The sequence below is a fragment of the Aspergillus multicolor genome (assembly GCF_047715735.1).
Source record: "Aspergillus multicolor strain CBS 133.54 unplaced genomic scaffold BDW74scaffold_4, whole genome shotgun sequence".
NCBI lineage: Eukaryota > Fungi > Ascomycota > Eurotiomycetes > Eurotiales > Aspergillaceae > Aspergillus > Aspergillus multicolor.
Genome location: NW_027395955.1, coordinates 422,516 through 449,379, shown reverse-complemented (window position 1 = coordinate 449,379; position 26,864 = coordinate 422,516). Strand labels below are relative to the sequence as shown.

General features: G+C 52.5%; 8 protein-coding genes across 8 annotated transcripts; 4 read left to right on the top strand and 4 right to left on the bottom strand.

Annotated features, from left to right (window-relative positions):
* Nucleotides 1–2,675: 2,675 nt before the first annotated feature.
* Nucleotides 2,676–4,632, top strand: BDW74DRAFT_166054 (Leucine Rich Repeat domain protein; the record flags this gene model as incomplete). Its single annotated transcript, XM_073726493.1, has 2 exons — nucleotides 2,676–3,174; nucleotides 3,233–4,632. 2 exons carry the CDS (start codon nucleotides 2,676–2,678, stop codon nucleotides 4,630–4,632), a joined length of 1,899 nt encoding a protein of 632 aa, XP_073586991.1.
* Nucleotides 4,633–5,129: 497 nt separating this feature from the next.
* Nucleotides 5,130–7,280, top strand: BDW74DRAFT_147167 (TFIIH subunit TFB1 family protein). The gene is made up of 2 exons (XM_073723499.1): nucleotides 5,130–5,409; nucleotides 5,475–7,280. Exons 1-2 carry the CDS (start codon nucleotides 5,265–5,267, stop codon nucleotides 7,232–7,234), a joined length of 1,905 nt encoding a protein of 634 aa, XP_073586990.1. The 5' UTR covers nucleotides 5,130–5,264; the 3' UTR covers nucleotides 7,235–7,280.
* A 106-nt stretch (nucleotides 7,281–7,386) lies between these two features.
* dscB lies at nucleotides 7,387–8,533 on the top strand. The gene is made up of 2 exons (XM_073723498.1): nucleotides 7,387–7,780; nucleotides 7,864–8,533. Exons 1-2 carry the CDS (start codon nucleotides 7,514–7,516, stop codon nucleotides 8,476–8,478), a joined length of 882 nt encoding a protein of 293 aa, XP_073586989.1. The 5' UTR covers nucleotides 7,387–7,513; the 3' UTR covers nucleotides 8,479–8,533.
* An 11-nt stretch (nucleotides 8,534–8,544) lies between these two features.
* BDW74DRAFT_147163 (putative PHD finger domain protein (Ing1)) lies at nucleotides 8,545–10,945 on the bottom strand. The gene is made up of 4 exons (XM_073723497.1): nucleotides 10,378–10,945; nucleotides 9,375–10,323; nucleotides 8,782–9,324; nucleotides 8,545–8,728 (listed from the first exon to the last, which is right to left on the bottom strand). Exons 1-4 carry the CDS (start codon nucleotides 10,768–10,770, stop codon nucleotides 8,670–8,672), a joined length of 1,944 nt encoding a protein of 647 aa, XP_073586988.1. The 5' UTR covers nucleotides 10,771–10,945; the 3' UTR covers nucleotides 8,545–8,669.
* Nucleotides 10,946–11,102: 157 nt separating this feature from the next.
* Nucleotides 11,103–15,139, bottom strand: kgd1 (alpha-ketoglutarate dehydrogenase KGD1). Its single transcript, XM_073723496.1, has 4 exons — nucleotides 14,530–15,139; nucleotides 12,419–14,463; nucleotides 11,986–12,359; nucleotides 11,103–11,933 (listed from the first exon to the last, which is right to left on the bottom strand). The coding sequence occupies exons 1-4, from the start codon at nucleotides 14,716–14,718 to the stop codon at nucleotides 11,395–11,397; spliced, it is 3,147 nt and encodes a 1,048-aa protein (XP_073586987.1). The 5' UTR covers nucleotides 14,719–15,139; the 3' UTR covers nucleotides 11,103–11,394.
* A 216-nt stretch (nucleotides 15,140–15,355) lies between these two features.
* On the bottom strand, nucleotides 15,356–19,217 carry BDW74DRAFT_147159 (uncharacterized protein). Its single transcript, XM_073723495.1, has one exon. It carries the CDS (start codon nucleotides 18,764–18,766, stop codon nucleotides 15,656–15,658), a length of 3,111 nt encoding a protein of 1,036 aa, XP_073586986.1. The 5' UTR covers nucleotides 18,767–19,217; the 3' UTR covers nucleotides 15,356–15,655.
* Nucleotides 19,218–19,309: 92 nt separating this feature from the next.
* Nucleotides 19,310–22,553, bottom strand: BDW74DRAFT_147158 (uncharacterized protein). The gene has a single exon (XM_073723494.1). It carries the CDS (start codon nucleotides 22,303–22,305, stop codon nucleotides 19,588–19,590), a length of 2,718 nt encoding a protein of 905 aa, XP_073586985.1. The 5' UTR covers nucleotides 22,306–22,553; the 3' UTR covers nucleotides 19,310–19,587.
* A 1,673-nt stretch (nucleotides 22,554–24,226) lies between these two features.
* psf3 (DNA replication protein PSF3) lies at nucleotides 24,227–25,082 on the top strand (the record flags this gene model as incomplete). Its single annotated transcript, XM_073728167.1, has 6 exons — nucleotides 24,227–24,268; nucleotides 24,333–24,401; nucleotides 24,466–24,524; nucleotides 24,594–24,783; nucleotides 24,844–24,952; nucleotides 25,015–25,082. 6 exons carry the CDS (start codon nucleotides 24,227–24,229, stop codon nucleotides 25,080–25,082), a joined length of 537 nt encoding a protein of 178 aa, XP_073586984.1.
* Nucleotides 25,083–26,864: the final 1,782 nt, after the last annotated feature.

Sequence of the window (26,864 nt, the reverse complement as noted above, 5' to 3'; positions counted from 1 at the left end):
ATCATCTAGTCAGGCGTACCTTGAACTAGACTTCGGCCGTGTCCTAGCATACTTGGTGCAACTGTAGCCACAGAGCGAGATTTACTCTCATAGAATTCAACCGTTAATACTTCACAGTTTTCGTTACCTGGCACTCGGACATGCCGTAATAAGGAATGTATGGGGAGACAGCTGCAATGCCTGACCACTCAACCACCGAGGACTTCTCTTTCAATCACGCAAGGGCACAGCAGCCAGAGCATACCTGGGGTTCAAACATAGATAATCAGGTGATGAATGCCAAGATAAAGCTTTTTTTTTTGGAACAACTGCGCCTGATCATTGGATAGGGGGCTCAGGCCCCAAGAAACGCAGTGGATCTAGCTCCAGGTCAGAAACAGTTATCTTTCGTCAATGCAGCAACCTGGTAAAGGGGTATGCGGGGATCTGCAGTCTTGGACATAACCTAATGGGAACCTCCTTAGCCATGTTTTTGTATGATCCCATTCTCAGGGTTGGAAGGCAAGGATACTCCTTGAGGTATTATGCGAGGGGGAGAGGCAGGCTGCAGGTGAGGAGACAAGAGTACTCCGAAGTACATCAGAATCCGCCACTATCCGGCTGAGACAAAATGGCTTTGCATGTTTGGCACGGCTTTTGAACAATATGGCGTGATGGATAGAGTCACTTCTGACACAGATGGCGTCGGTTGTCCTGCTAGAGACGGCGATGACAAACAAGATGCGTATTAGGCCAATAAGCGGAAAGTATGATCGCGTGTCTGCCATCAATATTGATTATGGCTGAGCTGCCAGGCATTTCCCGGAAAGAGAATAGGGGACATGTCCGTGATCATTGAGGTGATTGGGGCCCGAGTCCAATATTCGGAGCTAGATATGCTAGTAGACCGTATGGTAATACCAAAAGCACGGAGTAGTGGTAAGACGCGCCAAACGAAAACCTGGAATGATCTCCTTGGCGCATGAGCAGGCCATTTCCCGCATTGTCCATTCAAACCCCGACGTTTCCCTCGGAGAATGATAGTAATCATAGAATCGACCATGTTTGTGGTGTTTTTCCTGTAACGTCGACGTGCTGAAGAGAGGACCTTCAGCTCCTGTGACGAGTCGGATGAAAGCGGTATTCGGAGCTTCTTTAGCAGGCCGGAACCCATTCAGATTTCAAAGTCAGTTCTCATAGGCGTTGGCCGTTGGAGAAAAGACAAACGCGGGGGAAGATGAACGAATCCGAACTTCCGGACTCCGGAGGCTAAAATCGATGCAGGGGAGTGGACGGGGGACGATGACGAGGCTGACAGACAACCACTCAGCAGCTCCAAGAGAGTCACAAGATCTCCGCCCCCCGGCGCTCAACAAATGGCGGGCGGGGGCATTAGTTCTAGTTAGCTAAGGGATTGCTGCTGGTAGGGTATACTCCGGAGTATAGCTACATATAGCTGTGTTGGCCCTGGTCAATATAGGTCTTGAGAATTGCGGAAATCACTAGTAGGTGGTGTTTTACACTGAACAAGGCCTAATACGCAAAACCAAAAGAGCAGTTGCTGGCGAGATACACGGATCTTGGTTCGAGATGGCAACGTTCCGGCCGGTCCACTGCCAAGCAAAATACTTCTAGCAGTGATCACGGGGCCTGGCGATGCTTCTATTATGTCATTCCAAATGCAGGCAGGCGATCCAAGCATCACAGGATCGCTCCTGTATCCAGACTTCATTATTGGATCCAAATGTCAGCAAAGAATGGTCTAACGATCAAGTATCATCTGACTAGTTGAGAGAAAGGAGAGACAGTAGACTGAAGCTGTACACCGTAGGTAGTTGATCAATGTCGAGATAAAAGAGGGCGGAAAAAGCAAAGCGGCCGCAAATCACGACGCGGCCAGGCACTAGGCCTTTGCTTGGGGATGAACTACAGAGTACTATACAAGAGAGTGCCACCATGTAGTCATCATGCATGCGTTGGACTGTCACATAGTCATTGGTCCGGGGTCACAAAAATAATACTCGAAGCTTTGACTTTTTTGAGTAAACAGCAGTGCCACCCATCGCCTTCCGCATTCAACCCATCCCCAGTCATTCACTTCAGGTTTGCCTCTTCAACTCTTTCTTTCTTGTCCACCTTATAAACTATACATAATTCCAATCTAATAAGAGCTTTCTTCTTGATTGACTTTTTTGTTATTATATCTACTAGTCAAGGGTATTCAACTTACCTCGTCAGAGCCTCACCACCAAAACCATCGCGCATCCGCCTTCCAATCCCTAACTCGCTGGCTTTCGAACCATACTCCATATTCTTTCATTCTTCCCTGTTCTTCTCCTCCGCACCGTACCAGTCGATACCAATTACTTTAAGAACAATACTGGCGCATTCTAGCACACTATCATACGGACACTCGGCAAGCCTTCAAACGAATCATAGAAATTTCTGTTACTAAAGCTTTTGGTCTCCTCCCCTCACGGGTCCTCGAGACTCGGGCGCAGTCACCGCACTCCAGGTCCGCAACTGCCCTCCCGAAAAACTCTTTTTTTTGCGCATAATCTGGGGAACTAAAAGCTTTTCTAGGTGCTGAAGCCCCATTATCCTTTTTGCTGCTCGCTTCATCCGTGACTGTCCTTTAAGAGGTGGTCGGCTTTTCGCTCTCAAAATACAAAGTCGAGCAGCCGACTTCCGCAATCATGTCTTCCGCAGCTATCTCTCCGGCCATTTCTGTTCACAAGGGCCATCTTCCGAGGACATCTTCTCCCGCTTTGTCTCGAACTTCATCGTGCTCACCCGACGAGGCCTCCAACCGCGACGCATCCAACGCCAGTAGCAGGAGAGAGAGCTTTTCAAGTGGCTCCATACATGAGGACGTTGACGGGATCGCACAATCGTTCGTCGATACACACCTTGAACACGCTCAGAAGGACGGCGCGAAACACCACGTTGAAATGCAGCAAGTACCAGACTTCTGCTGTCCTTGCGGGGGCTTCCTTGGCTGGAAGTCTATTAGACTGGGAGGGAAGAGCCTCAGTAGGAGCTATAGTGACCTGCGATCCCTTGGGAACATGAGCGCCCGCGGCTGGGCTTGGGAAGATACTCCTACTGTCGCGACGCCGACACCGGAGACGAAGCAGGAAAAGATACCGGAGCCGGGATCATCACTGCTGGAGAAGTTGCCCTCGGAGATTCTAGGTAAGCAGCGGTAACTATACATATATTCGACTCCTGCTTATTGCTGACTATCCTGTAGACCAAATTATATCGCACCTCGCACTGGATGTTCCGCCAAACGGCTATACTCCGCGGAATGTGGACTTGATTTCGTGCCTCCTCGCGTCGCGGACATTGCATGCGGCCACTCTGAGCGTGCTGTACCGGAACATGACATTCCCGCACTCCATCATCTTCTCCAAGGCCCTGAACCACATGTCGCAGTACCCAGCATTGGGCACCCTCGTCCGTCGCCTTGACTTCTCTCACTTCACTTCCGTTGGTCTCGGCCGCACCAAGCAGATGAACTCTGAGATTCAGAATTTAACGCACAAGACACTTCTGCAGTTTTTAGAGCTCCTGCCCAATCTCAAGGAATGTTTGCTCCAGGAGCATCTCGAAGGCGACATCAGCGCCGAAGTGATTTCGAAGCTGTTCATCGGGCTACCCAATCTGTCGTCTATCGACTTTTGTGGTAGCTCTTCGTCTCACTTCTCAACTGTCTTCCAGCAGGCTTTGAGCTCCGGACCAGGTCTCCCTTTGACTCTTCCCAATCTGCGACGGATTTCGTTCCACGAATGCAGTGGCATCCCGTCCTCGGCCTTTGAGATTCTCCTCCCTCGACTGGTCAACCTCACTCATCTCGATGTCACTCACACTCAAATCAGCGAGGATGCGCTGTTCGCCATTCCAGAAACCGCTAGGATTACTCATCTAGGTCTTTCGCGCTGTATTCGCCTTGGAGGACCACGGGTTGTGGAGTTTTTGACAACGCATCCAGCTGTGCGCGACTCTCTGGTCTACCTGAACGTCATGACTGACGCCTCCCGATACCGACTTCTGGAGGAGGAGGATGTGAAAAACTTGCTTCCGAAACTTCCGTCCACACTTAGGTCTCTTAACCTTGGCGGTGCCAAGATTACCTCAGCCCACACTGATGCTTTGATTCCTTTGACCAAGCACCTGGAGGAGCTGGGTCTCAGCTCGGCAGACCTATCGGTGCAGGACCTTAATCGTTTCTTCGCACCCCCAGCTGCGCCCGGCGAGGCATTGGAGGCAAAACCATGGGTGCCGCCCTCGCTTTGCTACCTTGATCTCACCAAAATCACCCAGCTCTCCGTTGGCATTGTATTCAACACCAATTCTTGCCTTTTGCTCACAAAGCAAAGTTACCCTCTCCAAGTCATTGAGTTCAGTGACAAGCTCATCATCCCACTGCGCGAGAAACCCAAGAACACCAAGACTTCGCCCGACTGGACAGTCCGCGAGTTGGGCCGCCGTGGATGGTACGTCCGCGACCCTGCTTCAATGCCTGACACGCCACTTGATGACGGCTACCGGTCTTGGAAAATGGGTGCTAGGTGGTGGGGAATGAAAAAGATCCCCGTTGCTGTTGGCGACGTTGGGGGTCTCTACGGACATTACATGTTCAAGCGGTGAACGATCATACCTCTAAAGCATTGGTTTCGTTCGACAATTCGAAATTATACCCCATCATTTTGCTGCATGTCTCATTATTTGTTTGTCTATGTTTGGTTCTGGGCTTAGTTCTGGGTGGGATTTTCTTCTGCAATTTCTAGTTCTGGAGCATAAAAGTGAGCGTCTCTTTTTCATCTAATGATTGAGCGTGTGCTTTGGTTTTGGCTGCATAGCGGAAGCAAGATTGTTCCCAGGCGCATGGCGTTTTCGTTGTTTTTACCTTGATGCAGTTTGAGACGATCATGAAATTTGTCAGCGTAGTGCTTAATACACCGAGTTGGCAATGGAAATGTTTAAATATGGAAAAAATAATATCTATACGCCTAAATAATTACCTATAAGGCTAAATAATGAAATGAGGCTCATCTAAGTAGAAGTCTAGCCCAGTCACGTGCCGCTGTATTGAAGAGCTTCAGTTCCAGATCTTCAGCTTCTCTTTCACCTCATCAGCACCTTACCGGCGCACCGCATATCTTGAAGGCGGTAGTCGTTCCGACCTACATAAATAGCGCCTCCACTGGGGTTTCTTCCCTCCCGATGGGTGGATTGCTCTCCTCCGCCCAGGACAGTGGACGCTGTCGATTTCGACCGCGATGATGGCACCCCCGAGCGGGTCAGCGGCATACAAGAAGAAAGATGGCACCCTGACGATGTCATCAGATCGCCAGTCGGTCTCATGGATTCCGGCAGCGGGCGGTGCATCTGGAACGATAACGATCTCCGTGACCCAGATCAGCAGTGCGTATTCTTTTTCTATTCCAGCTACCCGTGCCGGAGGGAGGACCTAACGGCAGCCGCTACAGATCTACAACAGACACCCGCAAGCAGTCCGAAAGTTATGCTGAAAATCTTCGTCCTCCCCTCGAATAACCCCACCGCCGCTCCGGAACAATACATTTTCTCATTTACGGCTGGCGCGACGGCCAGGGCGGAAGCGGACGCTATTAAGGATGCTCTCAGCGCGGCGATTCAGGCGGCAAAGTCCGCACAAGCGACGCCGGGCCCGGCGGCAGCGAACGGCGAAGGGGGAGGCATGTCGGCGGCTATGGCGATGGCCAGTGCGGTCTCGTCGGCAGGGTCAGGGAAACACTGGTGGGACAACGATAAACGGCTGCGGACCGACGTGGAGCTTCAGCAGTCGCTGTTGAAGGTGGACACCAATCTACAGAAGATGTTTATGGAGTCATTACATACGAAGCCGGATACTTTGTCAGCGGGCCAGTTCATGTCGCAGTTCTGGTCTACGCGGCTGCATCTGCTGCGCGCGCATGCTATTGAGCGGTCGCAGACGCGAGGCTCGTACAATGTGCTGTCGACGATGAAGCCGCGGACTGAAGATAATGTGACAAAGCTGAATATTAGCAAGGAGCAGATCCAGCTAATATTTGCGCAGCACCCGCTTGTCAAACGGGTGTATGATGAGAACGTGCCGAAGCTGAGTGAGTCGCAGTTCTGGTCGCGGTTCTTCCAGAGCAGACTGTTTAAAAAGCTGCGGGGAGAGCGCATCTCGGACGCGGATGCGACGGACGCCATTTTGGATAAGTACCTGAAGGCCGATGAGTCTGGAAACCTACCGCGCGAGATACATGTGCCGCATTTTCTTGACTTGGAAGGAAACGAAGGGAATAACAGTCAGCGTCGAGGAAATCGACCGGACCTTGACATGAGACCGTCCGCTGTGGAGAAGGTGCCCATCATTCGAACTTTGAACAGCTTGAGTGAGAAGATCATGGCCAATGTGGCTCCTGCGGATCGAGTGGCGTCGGCACCTGTAGGGAAACTGGACGACGGGACGTACGATGAGTTACAGCTACGCGATTTGCGCGGAGAGGAAGCGCAAAACCGCATTAAACTGAACATACAAGATCAAAGCGGGTTCTTCTTAGCTGCAAAGGTTGCAGAAGATGAACGCAACCGGCAACTAGCTGAGCAGGATCCGGAGCAGATACTACATGGCCTGCGCAGCAGCATTGCGCGGAACTTCCGCGACGACGGATCAGCCCCGTTAGGGAAGCTGGTCGATCCGGACGACGACGATGATGACGAGGACTCCCAGACTAGCTCCCGGCATCACCGACATCTCGCGTCCACACAGATTCTGGACGTGATCAAGGAACGTCGAGCCCAAGCACAGGGTGTGTCAGACACAGACACTTACGGACTGACGTCGGCTCTGTACGACCGTCTGACGCTCACGCACGCCACCACCACAGAGTTCATGAATCAATTCTGGCAGGCTTTCTTATCCGGCAATCCAGATCGTGCTGGTGAGGTGGCGTCGCTCGTGGAATCGCTCAACCGCGCCATGGAGCGGATCAACGCTGTTGCGACGGACGCAGAGGCAGAGCGCCAGGTAGAGGTGAATAAGGTAAAGCAGCATGCGCGTGAAGTACTGCAGGCCACAGGCAAAAGACTACGAGTTAATCTGGATAGTATACCCGGGGGCGAGCAAGCAGTGAAGCGTCTATTGGGGCCGACGATCCGGGCATTAGACACAGCCCTGACGCGGTATAAAGAGGCTTTGGCCGAGGAAACAAAGAACATAGATCCTAGCAATACTTGACGAACATTTGCAGCGGAGAATATTAGCAGCATGCAATTGAACAAAAAATAAATACCATGACGGACTACCCAGTTGCACTACGTAGTATAATTTGATCGACATGCCGAGGTCCCATATGTACTCCGAAGCAACAACAACTCTCGACCTTCCCGCCGCTCTCTCCGCAACGTGTCTCCTCTCCGCCGTCACCATTCAAAACTCACCACAGCACTCGACCGCAAACCACCAACAGAAACCCCAACTAGCCCCTCGCGCGGGCTAGGACACTCCGTACTCAAAATGCAAACCAGCGGGCTCACAAACACACCCCTCACCAAAGCCCTCCTAATCTACACAATCGCCGCCTCCATCGCGCTCTCCATCTTCGACATCAAGTACCTCGCCTCCATCTACGTCTCGCCGCATCTATTCCCCTACGGCCAGTTCTGGCGAGCTCTGGTATGGCAGGTTGCGGGCTTCGCGAACTCCACGGAGGCCCTGTTCGCCGCGCTGCTTGTTTACCATGTCCGCGTTGTTGAGCGGGGGTGGGGGGCTCGGAAGGTCGCTGTATGTTCTCACTCACGAAATTCTCCCTGAATTGGTAGATGTTGCCCTCATGGATAGATATGCTAATACTTTGTGATGGCTAGACATTCATCCTCTCAACCCTCCCCTACACGACCCTCCTCCCACCCCTCCTCCTAGCAACCGTCATAAAGCCGCTTTCGCTCGGTAAGATCAATTACCTCCCATCCGGCCCAACAGCAACGATCTTCGCCCTGCTAGCGCAGTACCATGCCTCGATTCCGTCGACGTTCCGATACACGATCTCCACGTCGACAAGCACGCCGAAACCCACTCCCAACGCACAAGATTTTCAGAACGCGACGCCCAAATCCTCCCCGCTCACCCTCTCGCTAACCGACAAGTCTACGACGTACCTGATCGCCGCGCAGCTCGCGCTCTCGCAGTTCCCATACATGCTTCTTCCATCGGCGATCGGGTGGATTGTAGGCGTTGCGTGGAGGGCCGAAGTGTTGCCGTTCGTCGCTGGGACGGGGAGCTCGGGCTGGAGGGTCCCGGCTTGGGTTGTTGGGGAGGAGAGCGTTGCGGTTTCTAATAGAAGTGGTGGTGCGGGGGATGCTGGGTTCGAGGGGTTGAGGAGGAGGTTAGAAAGTGAGGCTGCGGCTGCGAGTGCAGCTGCAAGTGGAAGCGCAGGTCCTTCTGGATCTGGGTCCAGTAGGCAGAGGGCTGCGAGGGGGTGATTACGATTATACTTATACTGTGCATCTAGTATATATTATATATGCTGAGCGCTTCAGGAAGAAGTGTTGAGAAAAATATGCATTAGAATTGATCAATCTCCAGATTCCAAGGTATCCGCTACGTCTATATCATGATGTATGTTGCTGTATGAAATCTATACTGCGCGAGAAAAAGAAGCAAAGGACATCGCCTACCGCCCATTCCGACTTCGGCGCATATTGTCCTTGCACTCGTTGCAATACCATTTGACTAGTGAAAAGTTAGCACGAAACCCTTCTCAAAAAGAGACGAGGACAACTCACCATTCCGCCCAGGCGGCTTCGTGAGCCCAACACATGACAGATGGAACCACTCGCGGGGACACGCATCATTGTCACACGCAACCATCTCGCCAAAGCTAATTTCATTACAGTAACAATATCGCGGCTCGCCCTCCTCGTCCTCGTCGTCGCCTTCGTGGAGCGACTCTTCCGGATCCGATACTGGCGGAGGTGGCACAACTGGCGCCGTGTTGCCGTTCTTCTTGTGCGAGCGTTTGGGTGCGGGGTCTGTACTCCGCGTCGGGCGCGTGCGCTGCTGGACAGGCTCTGCGGACGCGAGTACGGGAGTAGAGGTCTTGGAAGATGTCCGGCCTTTGGGTGCGCTGGGAGCGACTGGCACGGGTGTTTCGGTACGTTCGATTGACTCCGTGGGTTTCGCATCGATGTCATCTCGCTGAGTGTGGGGTATTGAGGACTTGGTGGAATCGACGGATTCGGGTACATCTCGGTGTACATCAGGAAGAGCGACCATTTCTGCTCTGGATGGGGTTTCTTTCGCTTGCGCCTTGGGTTCGGTGATTTTTCCTACGAATCAGTTATTAGCGAAGCTCAAGATGCAAGAACTGGGAACCTACCGGAGCTGGGTACGCGGTTAGATGCAGAAGACGAGGGTCTTTGCCGGGCAGATGCCTGCACTGCACTCTGCTGTGTTCGGGAGGATTGAGGTCGTGACGTGCCGGGCCCGGGACTGGCTGCACTGTGTGGGATAATCGCAGCGGCCGCTGCACCAATAAGCGGAGATGGAGGAATAACAGGCGAGTCCGCCGTAGCAACTCCAGTGTTGTTTCTAGTCCTGTTAGCCATCTCAGCCGAAGATAGTTCGATGTAAGCATACCGTTTCCGAGCAGCTGCATTAGCATTCGGTGCCCGCGAGCGTTTCTTAGTCGCATCAGTAGCATCCTTCGACACTGCCCGCCCAGAGGCGCCTGCTCCGCTAGCAGACCGTTCCATAGCCGCGCCAGCCTCCGCAGTCACAGGCCGTTCGACTCTGCGGCGTTTCGCCTGGCCCGAACCGCCCGCGCCAGATTGATTGTGTCCCAAAGGGCCATGATCACCTCCAGCAACACGACCCCTGTTACCCTGTCCCTTCCGGGATCCAGCAGCTCGGGCATCGTCCAGATCCGAATCCGCATGCACCCGTCGTTGTCTGCGGGCGAGCACGGCCTCCCGCCTCGCCTCACTGCGCGATGCGACCTCTGCCTCATGCAGAGCATGCGCAAGATCCTTATTCGACGCAACCTCTCGTCGAGGACGCTCGTTTGTGGTGGTCTTGGGAGCATTCCGGTTCGAGTAGGCCCAGTGGTTGAGGCTGCCCAGGCGAGCCTCATCACTGATCTCGCCGGCAATGAATGGGAATATAGAGTCCAAACGCATGAGCTGGCGGTCAAGCTCATCGTTCGCATTGGAAATCACATGGTTTTTCTCGTCAGCCGTCATCATAAGGTCGGAGAGGGTGTGTCGGACACGGTCGAAAAGGACGCGGCGGTTCTTGCTCTCCGGGGATTCGGAAGGACGAGAAGGATCCTACCAGAAAACATGGTCAGATGAATAACGTTAATGTACTTGCGTTGAACTTACTGCAGGCATGAGATCATCTCGAACAACGCCCTCAATGATCGGCGCAGGATTGGACGGGTATGGAGTCGACTGCGACTCCGAAGAAGCCTTCAATAGCTGCAATAGATTATCCTCAAGTGCCCAAGCCTTAGCATCAACCTCCTTGAGCAACGAATTGTGTCGTCGGAATTCGCGCGGGAGCGCGGTTATGGCATCCGTGAAATGTGTCAGAGCAGGGAAGAAGCCGTGAGGAGAAGGCGACGAAACGGAATCGGCCATCCACGAGTGACCGTAGGCAAAGGAGGAGCGCCCGAGAGTTTTGGATGTGCGTGAGGGGTTCGTCCTCGTCTGGCGCGCCGACTGACGGGCATTGTGACCCTGAGCGCTGACGGCCGACGGAGCGACGGCAGACATTGTCAAGGGAAGAGGGGCAGCAAAGAAACTTCCAGTCAGAATGTGGTACGCAGAAGGCCGTAATGGAAAGCTAGAGCATCCACAGCAAAAACAGCGGCCGAGAAAGCTGAACTGGGCTAACGAGCGAGGTTGGAAACAAATGCAGAAACGAGACGGATGCGAAGTGCGGAGAAAGGCCTGATTGCAGGTTGAGGCACCAACTGATCAGCGCCTTATTACTCAGGCAATAGAAAATGACTAAGCAAGCTTCAAATGACGTCATTTGTCGCGTCGCGTCGGCCTACAGATAATGCAATTCGGATAGAGTACGGAATATGGAGTAGAAGACGTAGTTAATGCTCGATAGAACAACGCAAATGCATATTATACCAACGTGTATTTATTTTACATATACGCAAAAAAAAGCATTCTAGGTATACCGGCCAGCCTAGGATGTATCTACCAGGGTCAACCCCAGATACCAATGCCCAGCGCACCTAGGACAGATGCAAAAACAAAAAGACAAAGTACAAAGGGAAGATCAGTCATACAGTGGAAACCAAAATGAAGTAGACGCTGAGCCCGCTCCTTCCTGAAATAAATCACTTCGAAGAAAAAGAAGAAGAAACGCAATCTCGCACAAGTTTACTCGCCCTTCAGACGCTCCTGGTGGACGGAGAAGGCATCCTCGAGGAATTCCTGCTCCTCCTTCAAGTGAACAGACTTCAGACCGGTGGCCACAGAGGCACTTGGTGCGCGACCAGCGTACATGACGTGGCGGCGGTTGTGATGCTCAGTCTCGTTCAGCAGGGTCTCAATGCGGGGCTGGACGTAGCTCCATGAACCGGCGTTCAGGGGCTCTTCCTGGGCCCAGACAATGTTGCGAGCGTTGGGGTAGCTGTCGAGGTTCTCCTTCAGCTGAGCCCAAGGGAAGGGGTGCAGCTGCTCGACACGGGTGATGGCAGTGTTGCGGATGTTGTTGGCCTCACGGTGCTTGGTGAGAGCAGCGTACACCTGACCAGAGCAGAGAATGACACGCTCAATCTTCTCAGGCTCATCAATGGCGGTTCCGTGAGCAGAGTCGGGGATGATCCATTGGAAGTGGGAGTCGTCAGTGAACTCCTCAATGGACGAGCGCGCAATGGGGTGACGGAGGAGAGACTTGGAGAAGAAGATCACGAGGGCTAGACATGATTAGCTTGGGCTCATGGCGAGAGAAGGAACGGAACAACATACGCTTGCGGAATTGACGGTGAATCTGGCGACGCAGCAAGTGGAACAGGTTGGCAGGGCTGGTCATGTAGGCAATCTGCATGTTGCAGTCCTGGTGCTGGCGGTCGAGCTTGTCCTTAGAGGGGAAGACACGGGGTTCCTCGTTACAGAGCTGGAGGTAACGCTCCATACGGCCGGAGGAGTGCTCAGGGCCCTGGCCGTCGTAACCGTGAGGAAGAGACAGAATCAGACCAGAGCGCTGCAGCCACTTGGATTCACCAGAGGCAATAAACTGGTCGATGATGCACTGAGCGTTGTTGGCGAAGTCACCGAACTGGGCCTCCCACATAACGAGGGCGTTGGGGGAAGTCAGGGAGTAACCGTACTCGAAACCAAGGCTGTAAAAAAGTTAGGCACATAGGCAAGCATATTAAGAAACAAGTTCAGCTGAACTTACGCTCCGAATTCACTCAGAGAAGAGTTGGAGATGACAAAGCTACCCTGGTCCTTGCTGATGTTCTGGAGAGGAGTGTAGGTAGACTCGGTCTCCTGGTCGTGGAGAACAGCGTGACGCTGAGAGAAGGTACCACGCTCGACATCCTGACCAGACACACGGACGTGGTAGCCCTCGTTGACGAGAGAACCGAATGCAAGAGCCTCAGCGGTAGCCCAGTCAATGTTCTTACCCTCCTCAACGGCCTTCGTACGGTTGGAAAGAATACGCTTGAGGTTTCGGTGCATGGTGAAGCCCTCAGGAGCACCGCTGATCTTCTCGGCGACGTTCTTGAGGATAGAGGGCTCGACAGCGGTGGGGAGGTGAGGCAAAACTTCCGTGGCAAGCTCCTTGGGGGACTTGAATCCGTTCCAGGCGGAGGTCAACCACTCCTTACCGGTGGGCTGGTAGTCCTTGCTGCGGTCAAAGCTGTCGTTGAGCATTCCCCACACCCACTTCTTGTGCTCATCAATGTCCTCCTTGGTGAAGGTACCCTCCGAAATGAGCTTCTCAACGTACATGTCAAGCTGAAGTTTCTTCTCGGCGACACGCTTGTACATCAGAGGCTGGGTGAAAGAGGGCTGGTCAGTCTCGTTGTGACCCTGCTTACGGTAGCAGACGATGTCAATGACGACGTCGCTCTTGAATTCGGCGCGCCAGTCAGCAGCGATCTGGCAGACGTAGTTGACGGCCTCAACGTCATCAGCGTTGACGTGGAAGACAGGGGCATCGATCGACTTGGCGATGTCCGAGCAGTAAGGAGTGGAACGGGCAAAGCGAGGGTCGGTGGTGAAACCGATCTGGTTGTTCACAACGATGTGGATGGTTCCTCCGGTGGAGTAGGCGGGCAAGGAGTGGAAACCCATGGTCTCGTAAACGATACCTTGAGCGGCAAACGCAGCATCACCGTGCAGCAGAACACCCATAGCGCTGTCGAAGTTCTTCTCATCCTTGTTGTAGTGCTGGATAGCACGAGTCTTACCCAGAACGACGGGATCCTCGGCTTCGAGATGGGACGGGTTGGCAACAAGGGAGAGCTGCACACGTTTACCAGAAGGAGTGGGACGCTCAAAGTTCATACCCAAGTGGTACTTGACATCACCGGAGCCCTCATCGGAAGGCTCGGTAGAACCGGCGAATTCACTGAAGATGGACTCGTTGGGCTTTCGGACGACGTTGGACAGAACGTTCAGACGACCACGGTGAGGCATACCGATAACGATGTCCTTGATGCCGTAATCGACACTGCGGTCGATCAAAGCCTTCATACCAGGCACAAGGGTTTCGCAACCCTCCAGACCGAAACGCTTGTCGTTGGGGAACTTGGTAGCGAGGAAGGACTCGAAGCTGGAACTCCAAATGAGACGGTCGAGAATGCGGCGCTTGTCATCCACGGAGTACTTGTAGGGCTCGGGAACCTCGAAACGGTCACGGATCCAGTCGCAAGGCTTGCGGTCGGGGATGTGGATGTACTCCACACCGTACGAACCACAGTAGATCTTCTCGCAAGCAGCAATAATCTCACGAAGAGACATCTTCTTGCGGCTCTCAGTAGCGAAACGAGGGAGAATACCGGGACCAAGGTCAAATTCTTCATCGAGATCGCGCTCGGTGAAGCCGTAGTGATCCAGCTCAAGCTCCTTGGGCTTGCTGTAACCGAAAGCCTCGGCCTCACCACGGATACCCAGAGGATCAATCTTAGCCTTGTGGTGACCACGAGCTTGGTATGCGCGAACGAGCAGCTGAACCTTCAAGTGTTTTGTGACGTCGGTGCCTTGGGAAAGGCCGAGACCAGCACCGGGCATTTCCTGGTGGACGCCGCCAGTGGGTGTGGGAACGAGAGTAGGAGGAGGCTGGAAAGCTTGAGACATGGGCATCTTGCCCTCCTCCATGTTGCGGAAATATGTCTGCCACGAGATGTGGACGCTTGAAGGGTCTTTCCTCCACGCGACGTACATCTCGTCGATATAGTTGGCGGTGTTTCCCGAAAGGAAGGAATCGCTGGCGGCCTGATAACAAGAGCGCAATCAAATCAGTCGAATACCAAGAAGCGCCATCAAGAAGTGCAGCCTTACCACACCGGAGTCCTCGGCGGACGAGGCATAAAACCTCTTGCCAACAAGGGCGAGAGGTCGGCGAGTGGCCAAGCCGAACTTTGAGCTCGAGTCGGCACGTCTGATAGTAGAAGCGAGAGACATTGACCGTCTACATGAAGAGCAGGCAGCACCGCGAACGGTGGCCTTCATGGCGGTAGAACGAAACATTTTTCCCGTATTGAGATAGCTCGCTCTAACCGGGAGAGGGAGCTGGGAACTTTTTATGACGTTTGAAAAGTCGCGCAAAGCACAACGACTGGTGGAGAGGAGAAACGAGGTGTAGTATAAAGATCAGGGACGATCGAGCTCTATCAAAGAGTCATAAAAGGCATAGGTCAGCGGATCGAGGTTTGCATGGGATAGTTGGCGGCAACGCCCGGTTGAAGGGAAGGTTTTAGGTAAAAATGCACGGGGCCACGAACTCAACTAGTAGTCAAAACAGGCCTCGACTATATCTGCCGTAGCACCTGTAAGAACACGGAACTCATCAGAGAGAGCAGAACACTCTCTGGAAACAAATGTACTGATTTGGAGGGGAGATGGAGAAAAGAGAATCGCAACCAAGAAGCCAGAGAGCAAGCAAAGTTCCAGGGTTGTAGAGTAGGACGGCCGGCTACGGCTACCGGGCTACAGCGGGCGGCTGCTAGTGGCTGAGAGATGTGGCGAATGGGACCCAGCGCAAGCAAGCTGAGCAACGTGACGGCGCGGAGTGGTACGCACCGCCACACCGGCAAGACCATTTCCCGCCAGTTCCGGGTCTTCGCGGATACTACAGTCGACAGCAGGCGATGATATAACGGCAAGCCGAAAATGTGATGTAGATCAATTTAGCACAATCAAGAAGTGGTATTACGATTATGCAGCCTATATGCAAACAACGGGTACATGGCACACCTCAAGATGCCAACAGATCCCAGCCAAATCCTCAAATCATAGCGTCATAGGGTAGGTATACAAAGCGCTAATTAGCAAAACATATAATAAGATAAAACAATGCGGATATATATAAGCAAGATATTAATCAGTATGCGAGCACCGGGGACTAGGTCTGTGAATCTCCGTCCCCGGTGATAGTCCGCTCGGTGCGTTGCTGCGGAGGGTATGCCTATGTGCCTTTGTCGGAATCTCTGATAGGAGAGTCCACCGCGAGCGGCCCTCCTAAAAAGTCTGGAGGGACGGTATATACTGTCGGGCTCACATCGGACAAAGCAAGACTGCCTCTATTCGACGCGGGGTACTGTTGCGGAGGAGGGCTGCCGCTGCTGCTTCGAAGACTGCCATTGCTTCCACCCCAGGCGTCGCGTCGGAGCTTCATGAGAGCGCTCAACGACATCTCGTCATCTATGGTGTTCAGATCAACGAGCTGGGCAAGGCCAGGACTTGCCACAGATTGATTGGAGTGGGCAACTCCGTGAGCGGTGACAGAGATAATTGAGTTGCGTGTACTCCATTCACTACGCTCCGTGATAGGCGTAAGGCTCGGTTCCCGGAACTTTCCACGACCACTGTGGGAGCGAGAAATCCCTTCTGCGCCTCGGGGCCCAAAATATCCCCCATTGGTGAGCTCGGTGTTCGCACCACCATATGCCTGCGCGTAGAAACCAAACTCGTGGCCATAAAAGCCCTCATCATCGTTTTCTAGGGCTTCCGCATTGGCAGCAGCGATTATCGGATCATCGTAAAGAAAATCATCATTATCGTCATAATCAAAGTCGTCCAGCACCTCGTCAAAGGACACCATGTCCATTGCTTGGCTAATACGGCTTTCGTCTGATATAAGCCCTGGTTGAGAGTCCGCGGTGTGTGCACTTTCTTGGGCTATTGACCGTTCACTGACGCTAGTGGTATGTCCAAGTCGGTCCCTTGCAGCGGACTGGTTGGCCGCATCTGCTAGAGCATTATGAAAAGCTTCCAAGTTATGCTCCGAGAGGATACCACTGTGTGAGTTGGCAAGCACAGGGTTTTGCATGTTACCGGCGACGCTGCCGTATCTCCTCGGGGCGAATCCTTGGTGATAATCACTGGCGGTACTCGAGGCATGCTTCAGGCCAACGCCAGAGCCCGCATCTATGTCTGACATTTCAGCTTGTTGCGGCTGGGCTGGGGCTGTAGGTTGTTTTCGCTCGTATAAATGGCTTGTAGGATCATCAAATATAGATTCGTCAAACTGGTCCCCAGCGTCTTTAGTGTCCAATTCACCAAATTCGCCATCGTCAAAGTACAGATCATCTTCGTCTGGGATAGTTTGCAACGGAATAGATTCTGTTTTGCCGGATATTTCGGGTTGAGGTTGAACAGTGGCGGTAGGTTGTCTCCGCTCGTATAGATGGCTTGCTGGGTCATCGAAAACAGACTCATCAAAAAGTTCGCCAGCATCCTCGGCATCCAATTCCCCAAATTCTCCATCATCAAAATACAAATCGTCCTCGTCTGGGATAGTTTGTAACGGGATATTGGAGGGCTCCTTTGGCACTCGTAGAAGATTCTCCGAAAGATCTGTGGCATTATCAGGCAGCATTGTATCTGGTGATAGAGGCTCCGTTGAGGCATAGCGAGACTCTTCCTGTTGGAGACCGATAGGCTGGTCGGCTTGAAAATTTGACACATCCGGTGGGATAGGGCTAGCAACAACCGGGGACAGATTGGGCGCCAACCACGACTTATTCCAGATATTTCCTGGGCCTGAAAAGTCCTTGAACTCGTCGCCATCATCAGCGTCCACATTGACGCCAGGAATCTCTTCCTCCAGGCCGTCCATATCGTCAAACATGTCGTTTTCATAGTCGTCATCGTCACTAAATTCACCATTCAGCCGCGCTTCAGCTTTTCGCGCAGCTTCCTTCTCTTTATGCTTCTCCTCCAGAAGTTTCTCCTGAGTTGAGGAGCCGACGCCGTTCATGTCAAAACTGAACCGGGAAGCATTGCTCTTGAAGTGTTTTGGAAGTCCTGAGGCCTGTTGGGGCAATTCAATATCAGCGGTATCAGCATCTTCCACTACTGTCGTGGCAGTGTCATTTGTCGTCTCAACCTCATGGCTCGAGTTTGCCTGTTCCTCCGGCAGTTTATCGTGGTCCGTGATGGAAGAAGGTAGTTTTCTAGCAAATACGGGAATTGCATGTGGATCGCGATCTCGGTTTGAAGAATCCGTCAGCAGAGATGATTGCAGATAGGCTTTGTTCTCGACCTGTAAAGCCCTCTTGTCATCCTCAAAATGTTCCCTAAATACTGGCGAGTGATCGCTGTGCTTCTTCAGCTGCTCCGACAAAGGAGAATACGCGCTCTTCTCCTCAACAGTGTGCTCGAGCTGAGCGGCAGTTGATGCGCCCGGTTGGCCAACTTGTTCCTGTCGATAAACTGGGGCAGCAGACAACTGACGCCTAGGACGAGGCGCACTAAAATCATGGACAATCTTCCCTCGTATGCGCGGGTCATAATCATCTGGGATTGGTATGATGTTTCTCGAGCCTTTATTGACCTCCTCCGCCCGCAATCCCGCCACCTGATGAGAACGTCTTTTGGCCAGAAGTGACAACGGATTCAGTAGGTGCAGCCTAGTTTTGCCCGATCCTCTCTGCGAAACGGGTTCCACCGGCTGCACATCCCGATCAGTGTGTCGGCGACTAGTAGGCCCCTCAAATCGGTATTCTTTTTGCGATGCTGGCAGCTTATCTCCAGGAGACACTTCAGGGGAGGTTCGAAAGCGACGGTGGCCGGATGGTGCCATCCCGGGTGAGGTCGAGCGCTTCGACTGGCCGTCTGGGGCCTTGGGAGTCAAACGGTCTTTTCCGGAGGCCGCAGAAGGCGAACTGGACTTGGATGCGTTCGCGTGGATCGGGCCTAGTGTGGCAGGGGGTAGGGAAGGTTGCGAGTGACTAGGTTGAGCAATCAGGGACGGCTCAGTATCGCACTCCTCTGGGCTCGATCGCGGTCGTGTATAGTCATCCGAGGAAGGTGGTGCAACTGCAGGCGTGCCGCTCGATGATGCTGGCGCCGGGGCATCGATGGTGGAGACAGAAAGGCTTGTTTTTTCTCCATCAAAATTCGAGAAATAATCGTTCGGTGCCTCCTCTCCTGCGGTGAGCTTTTCGTCAAAGGTCGCAGTCAAAGCCGTCGAATCAGGGATCAGCGGTAGCTGGGGAGGTACTTTCGGGGTGGGCTGTGAGTTGGGAGGAACAGGGGAGGCATTCGACGACCGGCGGCGCCAGTACGATAGCATGGCGAACTGCGCTTTGGGAATCTCGCAGTCTCGCAGGCTCGCAGGCTGCAGCTGTGTCCGTCTGGCTCGGACTCGGCTCGCTCAGGAGGCGCAGAAGCCCATTTTGCTAGACAATCGCTGTTTCCAAGATCTGCGGAGCCTTGCGGAGAATTCAATCAAGAAACACGGACGTGGGGCACGGGGAGTATGCAGCCAGTCAAAAGCATCACCTTACTCGAGGGTGTTTAAAATTAGGAACTATAAAGTCTATAACGAATGGAGTTCACCCTCGAACAATAAAAAAATGTTTCAGAAGTCATTCATGATGTCAAAGCAGTAATGTCAAGGGAAGGCGTGGATGTTTGTAGGACAACGCCATCGGAATTTCAGCGAAGGAGGGAGGGACTGATCATGATGTTTCTGCCCTGGAATGCCATCCGAAAGCAGCTAACCACGATCACCACCTGCATCAATTATGATTGAGCCTAATGGACAAACAAATCAAACATTCTTGAATGAGCATTGCTATGTTCGAACTTAGGTAGGGTTAGTTGCTTGTCATTTGTACTATCCCGCTGCATTACTGGCTCAAATATATATTGCATCCTACTCCGGAGTATACGAGGTCATGACGGCATGTCTCAAGACGCACGGAGAAAATCAAGCAGGTGGTATATCATTGCTTGTGAAGCACAATATACAAATCTTCAGTTAATGCTAATCTACAAAACCTGAGGCCGAACGCTGCATGTATGATGCTCCCAACCTAATATACGCTAAGTGAGACGCCGGAACACCCAAAAAACAGTTGTTTTCAACAGAATGCAAGAAAACGACAAGTATCAAACAATGCTCTGTCTCCAGCGGTCAATGACAGCCCGTTGCCCGGGATCAGTTTCTTGCCGCATCATGTTTGGACGGATATTAGGTGGCATTGCGTAGCTCAGGTTTCCATTGCCCAGAATTGCGTCGCTGTAGAACGTATTAGGATGTGCGATCGGGTAGCCATATGGACCAGCCAGGCTTGGTGCTTGGTATGGTGAGAATCCCGCTGCCGTCCTCGGTGGTCCAGCACTGACCGGCAAATGCTGCATGGACATTCGATGATCAAGAGAGCGCTGGTTAATGGGACCGTGGGGACCAGGAGTCTGCTGCATCATGGACTGTTGACCGACAGTGGAAGGACGGGGTACATGGAGAATATCCGCCATACTCCTTCTGTATCGAGGTATCTTTAAACCTGAATTTCGTTTCTCACTAGCCTCCTTTTTGAGACGGGCTCGCCTCTGTGCTAGGGTTTCGTCTTCTTGTGATGGTTCATTCTGGGTATCCTTCTTTTCGTCCTCCTTCAAATGGTCGAACTCTGCCAATAGCTCGGTTGTAAAATCCGTATCGGCCTTGGATATGTTGCGTTCGTGGCCTTTGAGCCGCCTCAGGCGTTGGCCAAGTGTTTCCCCTTCGTTTCCGCTATCATCTTCGTGGTCCTGAGCGAACGCGGCGTGTGTCCCTTGCGAATACATGGTCATAGGACGCTGATTAATAGGCTGAGGCAGCGGCTCGCCTCTTAGTCGCGCACGCCGCCTACTCAGCGGTTCGCTTTCTTCCATTTCCCTCTTCTCCATAAGACCCAGGGGCCGGGCTTCGTCAGTGTGTTGCGCCTTATCCGGGAAAAGCATGCCAAGAGGGACATCTTCATCGTCATCCTCATCATTAGGGTAGGCATCCGGATTCTCCCAAGCGAGGGCAACAGGCTTCTGTCGCCTGTGTTCGCTCTGTTTAGCTGCCACCGCTTCCAGCTGGAGGAGAGTAGATTGCATGCCGACCGCGTTGGGTGCCGTGCGGCGCCTCTGTTTGAGGTCGTGTTTCCTTTGCTCAAGTTCAGCAATTAACGTAGCTGGTGGCCCGGTAAAATGGAGTTCTTCGCCATCGGTGTCTTCGCTGTCTTCTTCGCTGCTCCCTGAACTTTCCTCGGAATCGCCTTCGCTGTCAGAACTAGACTCACTAACGTGTTTGCGTAGAGATGTAGACTCGTGCGTTTCCGCGGCTGCAGCTTCTGTGGTAGGGTATACGTTGTGCGTCGCTAGAGAACTAGACCGGAAATCAGGCACTGACGGTTGATGGCTCAAGTCGAGGGTGCTTTTGGGTCGCAGCTTCTTGCGCTGTCCAGGCACATCTTTTGAGAGTTTCCCGTGTTTCGAGCTGCTGTATACCTCTGGGCCTACGGGACCGGCGAATGGATGATCTGTAAAAGCGGTAACTGGAGCGGTTGTGGAGGCATCGAGGATGCTGTCAAGTGTTGCGACTGCTGAGGTCTGGGATGGATCAATATCAAGCGTTGCGCTCGGTGGTTCGAAGAAGACACTGGCACGAAGATGCGAGGGTATATCGGCTGGTTGTGCGGTCCGTCTTCGAGCGTGACCGGCGGCCTGGTCTTGTTCTGCGAGCCAAGGCGCGGATTTCCTTTTATCAGGCGACACCGCATCGAGGAGCTGCGTGCGGCGTTTTTCTCGTTGTGTGTGGTCTGGACGCTGGGAGAGCTTCGGTGGCAGATTGATCGTCATTGGGACAGGCGCAGGATAGAAGACCATATTCTCGCCTTCCTGCGGCTGTTTATAAGGCTGGGGTCGGCTGGCGAGGGGGGGCCTTGTCAGTGATACCCGGCGTGCAAGATCTAAACCCTTATCCATCGGAACGTAATGGACGCCATCAAAATCATTGAACAGAATCCTGGCCTGGCGGTATGTATCACCGGATGCCGCCGACAATGGCCGCTCCATTTCAGGTACACCCATCTCTGAGTCGTATTGTGTGTGCGCGTGGTGGTGCTGGTTGATATCGATCGAGGACAAAGGGACGGCATCCGGAAGCGGAGGGAGGTAAGCATGAGCGAGAGGGCGAGCCGTTGGGTTTTTGGGGAATTCGTCGAGCGCATATTGTTCAGAGACCTGAGCTAAGCGAGTCCCCGACTGGATCGAATCGCGATGAGACATTGCGTCCTGGGAAGCATAATTAGACACAGAGGCCGAGCCCGCGCTTGAACGTCTTTTTTCCATCTTGCGAATCTCACTCCCAATATCTGCGGAGCTCAAGCTTAAACGTTCAGCAGCGTTCTCCAGCCTCTCCACATTATGAACGTAGGCACCTTGCAAGGACTGAAGCCCAGGGGTCGGATGGTTAAGAGGAACAGAGTGCTCGGTGGTTGGGGTTCGCAGCGCCTCCGCGTGCTTATCGGTCGGGGCTGGGCTACTGGGTCTATTGAAGTCCGGCCCTGTTGGACTTCGAGGATCGGCCACTACCTCGTAGTCGTCTGACTCTACCATATCGTAGCTTGTCGTTGTCATCGATCGAACCATGGAGCCCAGACTCCGAAAGCCGTTGTATCCGTCCGTTCCTGCACGTTGCAGGTGCTCCCCGGCCCCAATATGATCCGCATCCAAAGGGAGTTGCTCGAACGAAGGACCGGAATGAGGATGGGCATGCGGTTGCGGCGAGGGTCCCCTGGAGTCATCAGAGTCGGAGGGCAGTTCGTGTTCGCCCTGCGCAACGGCGTTGTAGGCCATCTTCGAAAGATGTTGGCTACACAGATACACAAGCCGTTGCCATCCAAAAACGGTGTCTAATTTATTGTCGTGTGACCAAATTCCGCAAGACCCGGACGGATCTAGCAATCAGAGCAGAGAAATGAAATGAAGATGATCAAAGCCCGCCAGTCTAACAGATAGGGCGCCCAACGATGGATACGTGCTGGCGTCGTTCAAGGGAGGAAGTCAAGGTGGAAAGGGATTATGCGCAACGAGGGACGAGAAGAAAAGAGAACGGATGCGCTCAGTAGTTGAGAGCGCGATAAACGTCTATAATAAAAGATCCATTATTATTATTATCGCTCTAATCAATGACGGTCTTGGAAGAAAAAGTCCAGAAACCTGGCGACCCCGTCCAGTCGACCGTTGCCGTTCCAGATCTGGCCAGAGTCAAGCTGCTAAATTTGGATCCTACTGAGGGGCAAAACACTACTACTCCAGCCCACCCAGCTCCTGAATGGACGGCGAAAAGCATCCTCGTGGGATTGTCTCCTTCGGCTTGCCCTCTTTTGATTGAGTACTGATAATGCTTTATCTTTCGGTCGGAGAGACTCGAGGGATGCTTTCTGCACACTGATTAGTACTGACTCCAAGTTGGCCTGGGCATCGATTTTCGGGCGGAGGCGAGATAGTCTACCAGATCCACGGCCAGGAGTTCCAGAACTCACGAACCTGCGATGATCATCTTCAGGAGCAGCGATTTGCGCCAGAACAATTGACCATGGTCAATGTTTCTCCTACGGGGCCCATGAATCTACTACTTTGCTGCAACAGCATTGCTGAAGCCAGCTTTAATGTTCTTTATCCGGAGCATATGCAGCAGAATCCGGATACATGAACGTCATAGACCAGTTCTCAACATGACTACAGTGGATCGATCGCCTTCAGAAGTTCAGGCACCGAAACAGTTTACTCGGTATTCAAGTTTCCACAGGCACACGTTGCCAAAGCCGGTAATTGTGCGAAGATCGACACCGGTTGTTGAACTTGTTGTTCTTTACTCACATCGCTGCTCGACTACTACTCTTACCTTATCTACACGGTCTCTGCGGTCAGGGTTGTGATGGATGCTCAGAGGGTTGGGCAGGGTTTCCACTCCTGGGTAGCACGACATAAATAAGATACTGAATAATTGCCAATCTGTTACACGATCATCTAACATGCATACAGCGCTAACTTGTCTCTGTACTCTGCTGATCCAAGCTTTTCGCCTCGGTCCTTTGCGCCACATATTGATCTGAGCTATACTTTTGCGGAGTGGTACCTCTCTTCCTTACAGATCGCCGAGTGGCTGCGCCATGAAGATCAAGGATAGGTCAAAATGAACTGCTCGTATGTCTAGGTCCTAGTCTTCACGCGCAGTGCGGCCACGTTGTGATCAAGCAACATGTTATCTTCTGAAATGCACTTGATATGCAGGACAAGGAGTTGCTTACTCCGAGTACTGCAACGGCAGTCCAATTATGGTGAGCCGAAGCTGAGGGTCACAGTCTGACAGTGCTGCATATATCTTGGACTGTGATCAGTCATTTCAACATGGATGTCTGATGCAAGTGCCCGCTGTTGCCGAATTGCCTTGGATTGGAAGTGCTGCTCCCCTGGGTCGACAATCGCTTAGGTCATAGGTCGCCAGCTCCGCCGTTTCTGCCTTAAGCACCATCTCTAACAAGACAATTTGTGATTTTCGCTTCCATTGTATGTACTCCGTACGGAGTTCGCTGATCTGATGCCTCTACCGGGCTCTTTAAATGAAGCGTAGTAAGCATGTCCTTTGATTGGTTGATATTTATCCAAAGCTCTTCATCACGTGAGAGCGCGTCATACGGGACGCGGCTCTCATTGCGCCTCTGGAGACACGATCGAGCAAGTCGCAAGGACATTTTCACCCTCTGTGGCCGAAATGTCTTACTATGATATCGATTCGATCTTGACCGATGCGCAAGTATGATGGGATCTCAACTTCGGCCCCCGACTCACCGTCCAAACACTAAATCCAGTTTCTACAGAAACTGCCATGCACATTTGAACTTGATGTCCCTGGGCTTGGCATCCTAGAAGGCAACCCTGGGGAGAATGTGAGCTTACTGTATTCTGTATGAGATTAAGCAAGAACAATCACAGCTGACCGCGCCTGAACAGATAAAAGCTGGGACTCGGATTGATCTCCCATTATGGCTGGGCGAGATGCTTTCTATCGGGTAATTGCTTCTATCACACCCAGCTCGCTGCTTGATTTGTCAAGATGTGCATGTCTGACTCCCAGAAAGAGCACGACTAGGGACCTCTCGACTAGTTACCCTTGACATACCATCTGCGCTATCGGAGCGAGTGATGAACGCTTTGAAGGCGGACCCTCGGACTGTTGATCTGCGCTCGTTGGCACCGAACTACTACCGTTTGAGCGAAAGAGTCTTGGAGCTCTTTGAGGAGGAGGAGATGGTTGATATTCTGAGCAATGTAACGTTTCCTGCATCGCTACTATCATTGGGACTGTCTTTTCTAACATGCTTTGTTTAGACTTTCAAAAAGCGTGCTGCTGAGATTGCTGACCACGCGCATAATCCAAAAGGCGCTCTTGGGGACGGAGTGGAGTTTTTGCAGGGATTGGACGAGACGGAGAGACAGCGTGAGCCTTGGATCTGACTTTGCCTTGATTTTTTTTTTCAACGTTGGCTAAGCATAAAATAGTGTTCCGTGTCGCCCATGATGGCGCCAAATCGATGCGCATTTGGACCGGAGAGGCCAAGAAGAGATGAGGGGCGCCTGCTGTCTAAGACATGAAGGACCGAGCTGTGCTCGTTCCGCTACGAGAGACGATTACATGAAAAAGCGAATGTCGTATACTACTGGTGTTATGGAACTGGAATTTGAGATGGTTTCAACGCCTGCTTGGCGAAGATCAACCTCGATAGCATATGGATGCCGTACCAAGCTATCAGTTGACAAATTTCATATAATGATGAATGTTGACTGCCATAGGTGTGGTCGGCAGTTGCCCGCAAATCCCGGTCATCAACTCATTTTTGGAGCACGGCGCATTGGAGACTCTGGTATGCAGGTTGTTGGAGCCGATCCAATCAGGATGAATGGTAGCAAACATTTTAAAGTTGGGCAATTATGAACAAAGAACGCGGTCCACGCAGCTGAGAAAAGAGCCTACTATCTAGAACCTGTTTAAACCAGCTCATTGAGCAGAGCATTTGACAATCTCGAGCGTATAACTTTGAGTGGAATAGTTTCTGTATGAAGCGTGCTCTTCTGCTAAGTTTACAGTTCCGTAACGAGCATATAGAGTTTGATGAATATGTAGAGCAGTCGGCAGGAATTGTCATCAGTAAAAAGCAGACAACGGGTCTGAGCACGAGCTGAGGAGTTGCCAATTTGGCTGAGATCTTGACTGTGCATCTCGATTGGCGAATCTGAACCCTGAGATTCCCGCTGCTGAACCGTGGGCTGCTGCGGGGCTGAAGATGCGTCAGATTTCAACAGCATCAACGACCACCCCGACGCCTCTTCATCAAGTACTCTTCCGTATAACTACCCTTCCTACCCGGCCGCTGCCAAACCGTGACCCTTGCCTAGAATACTGGGTCTAGGACGAGATTACTTATAGTGTGGCAGGAATAGAAACACCGCGTGGCTGCGGGGATCGTCCTTATCTGCAACGCCCGTTGGCAAGGGATTCATGGATGAAGCCCGTCAAGAATGTGCCTTGACCCTGCTAGTTGGGGCTGGCTCTGGAGGAATAGCCAACCAGCAGTAAGCGCCAGGGATTAGCATCCTGGTCGTCACAGTTATCAAGGACAGCCCCGTGTGATTATTCCTTAAGGTTGCTCCCCAAACGATGCTAAGGAGGAGACGGCGGAGTACCTGGCTTTAGCGGCCTTTTAGCCCCAGCGGCTTACACTCTTGTTGGCCACTGAGGCTGTGGACTAAAATGCCCCTGGGACGACGGCAATTGCACATCATCTTCCCCTCTCCAAGCTGGTCTGGACTCTGGATCCTCTGAGCGCATTCTGTGCGCTGGGAGATTGGAGAGGCTGGAATGCCGCGTTGACCTTGACAGCAATGCTATGCATTCATGGCCTCCCTCGCATCACTGACATGGCAACACTGTTTGTAAACGACAATCAGAAACTCTGATCATTATCAGCGGCTGTTATTGAGTGAGCTCGTGCAGGGTGGATCTCCCAGCTTGTGAGGTTCAACTCCCTGCCCCCTTGGCCGCCCACTAAGACCTGCTGGACTCGTCACAATTATTGAACGTACTACTAGCTATCACCTCTTTCACCTGCTCTCTCCCATCTTTTCGCTTCTTGGTACCTGTCTGCCTTCGATGGTTCATCCTTTAACTCTTTAACCAGGCCATTCCCCGCTACGCTAGCAGCAGTCAAACAAACGCGCCCATCTTTGAGATCTTCTGGATGAGGAAACCCCTCGCGTCATAGGTTCTACCGGAACAAGACATGATCCTTCGTCCTTGCGCGATCCTATCGTTTGGCTTTCTAAATCCCCATCAATGAGGCTTGCAGACTAGT